The sequence below is a fragment of the Gavialis gangeticus genome, unplaced genomic scaffold, assembly GCF_001723915.1.
Source record: "Gavialis gangeticus isolate Ggan-Ray unplaced genomic scaffold, GavGan_comp1, whole genome shotgun sequence".
Lineage (NCBI taxonomy): Eukaryota > Metazoa > Chordata > Crocodylia > Gavialidae > Gavialis > Gavialis gangeticus.
The window spans coordinates 3,472,078-3,472,573 of NW_017729019.1; the positions used below are offsets into that span (position 1 = coordinate 3,472,078).

A 496-nucleotide genomic window follows, 5' to 3' on the forward strand; every position below is an offset into this window, starting at 1 on the left:
GCCGCCGGGCTAGGCCCGGCCCGAGGGCAGCGCCGCGCCAGGCGCCATGATCGCGCGGGCGGGGCGCCACCATTTTGCAGCGAGGCGGCGGCGGCGGCAGCCGCCCGCGCCCCTCCCCCCGCCGCCGCCTCACCATGGCTCTGCCGAGGCCCAGGTAACACAGGACGCGCAACGAGTCCAAGTCTCACCGCCAAAGCGCGGCCGCTTCCTGCGCGCCGCTTATATAGGACGCCGGGCCCTGTCTTCCTATTGGCCGGCGTCGGCGGGGATGCCCCGCCCCCTTCCCGATTGGTTGCCGGATGCCCGGGCCGCGCGCGGCCTCGCTCGCCATTGGGCTACGTCCGCCGCCGGATGTGCCCGGCGGCCGCCATTGGGCGGCCGGTATGAATTTGTGTCGCCCGCCCCCGCCATTGGAGCGTTTGTGCTGCGGGGGCGCGGGAGGGGGGAGCTGGGCTGGGCTGGGCTGGGCGGAAATGGGTGGGGGATGGGACAGTTG

At 74.6% G+C, this 496-nt stretch overlaps 1 protein-coding gene across 1 annotated transcript in view; it reads right to left on the reverse strand.

The window, feature by feature from the left end:
• Positions 1 to 234, reverse strand: part of LOC109295156 (tubulin alpha-8 chain) — an 8,599-nt gene extending 8,365 nt beyond the window's left edge. The window contains exon 1 of the mRNA XM_019513831.1: positions 134 to 234. Coding sequence (XP_019369376.1) covers positions 134 to 136 — 3 coding nt within the window. The 5' untranslated portion in view covers positions 137 to 234. The remainder of the gene's footprint in view (positions 1 to 133) is intronic.
• Between the last annotated feature and the right edge of the window lie 262 nt (positions 235 to 496).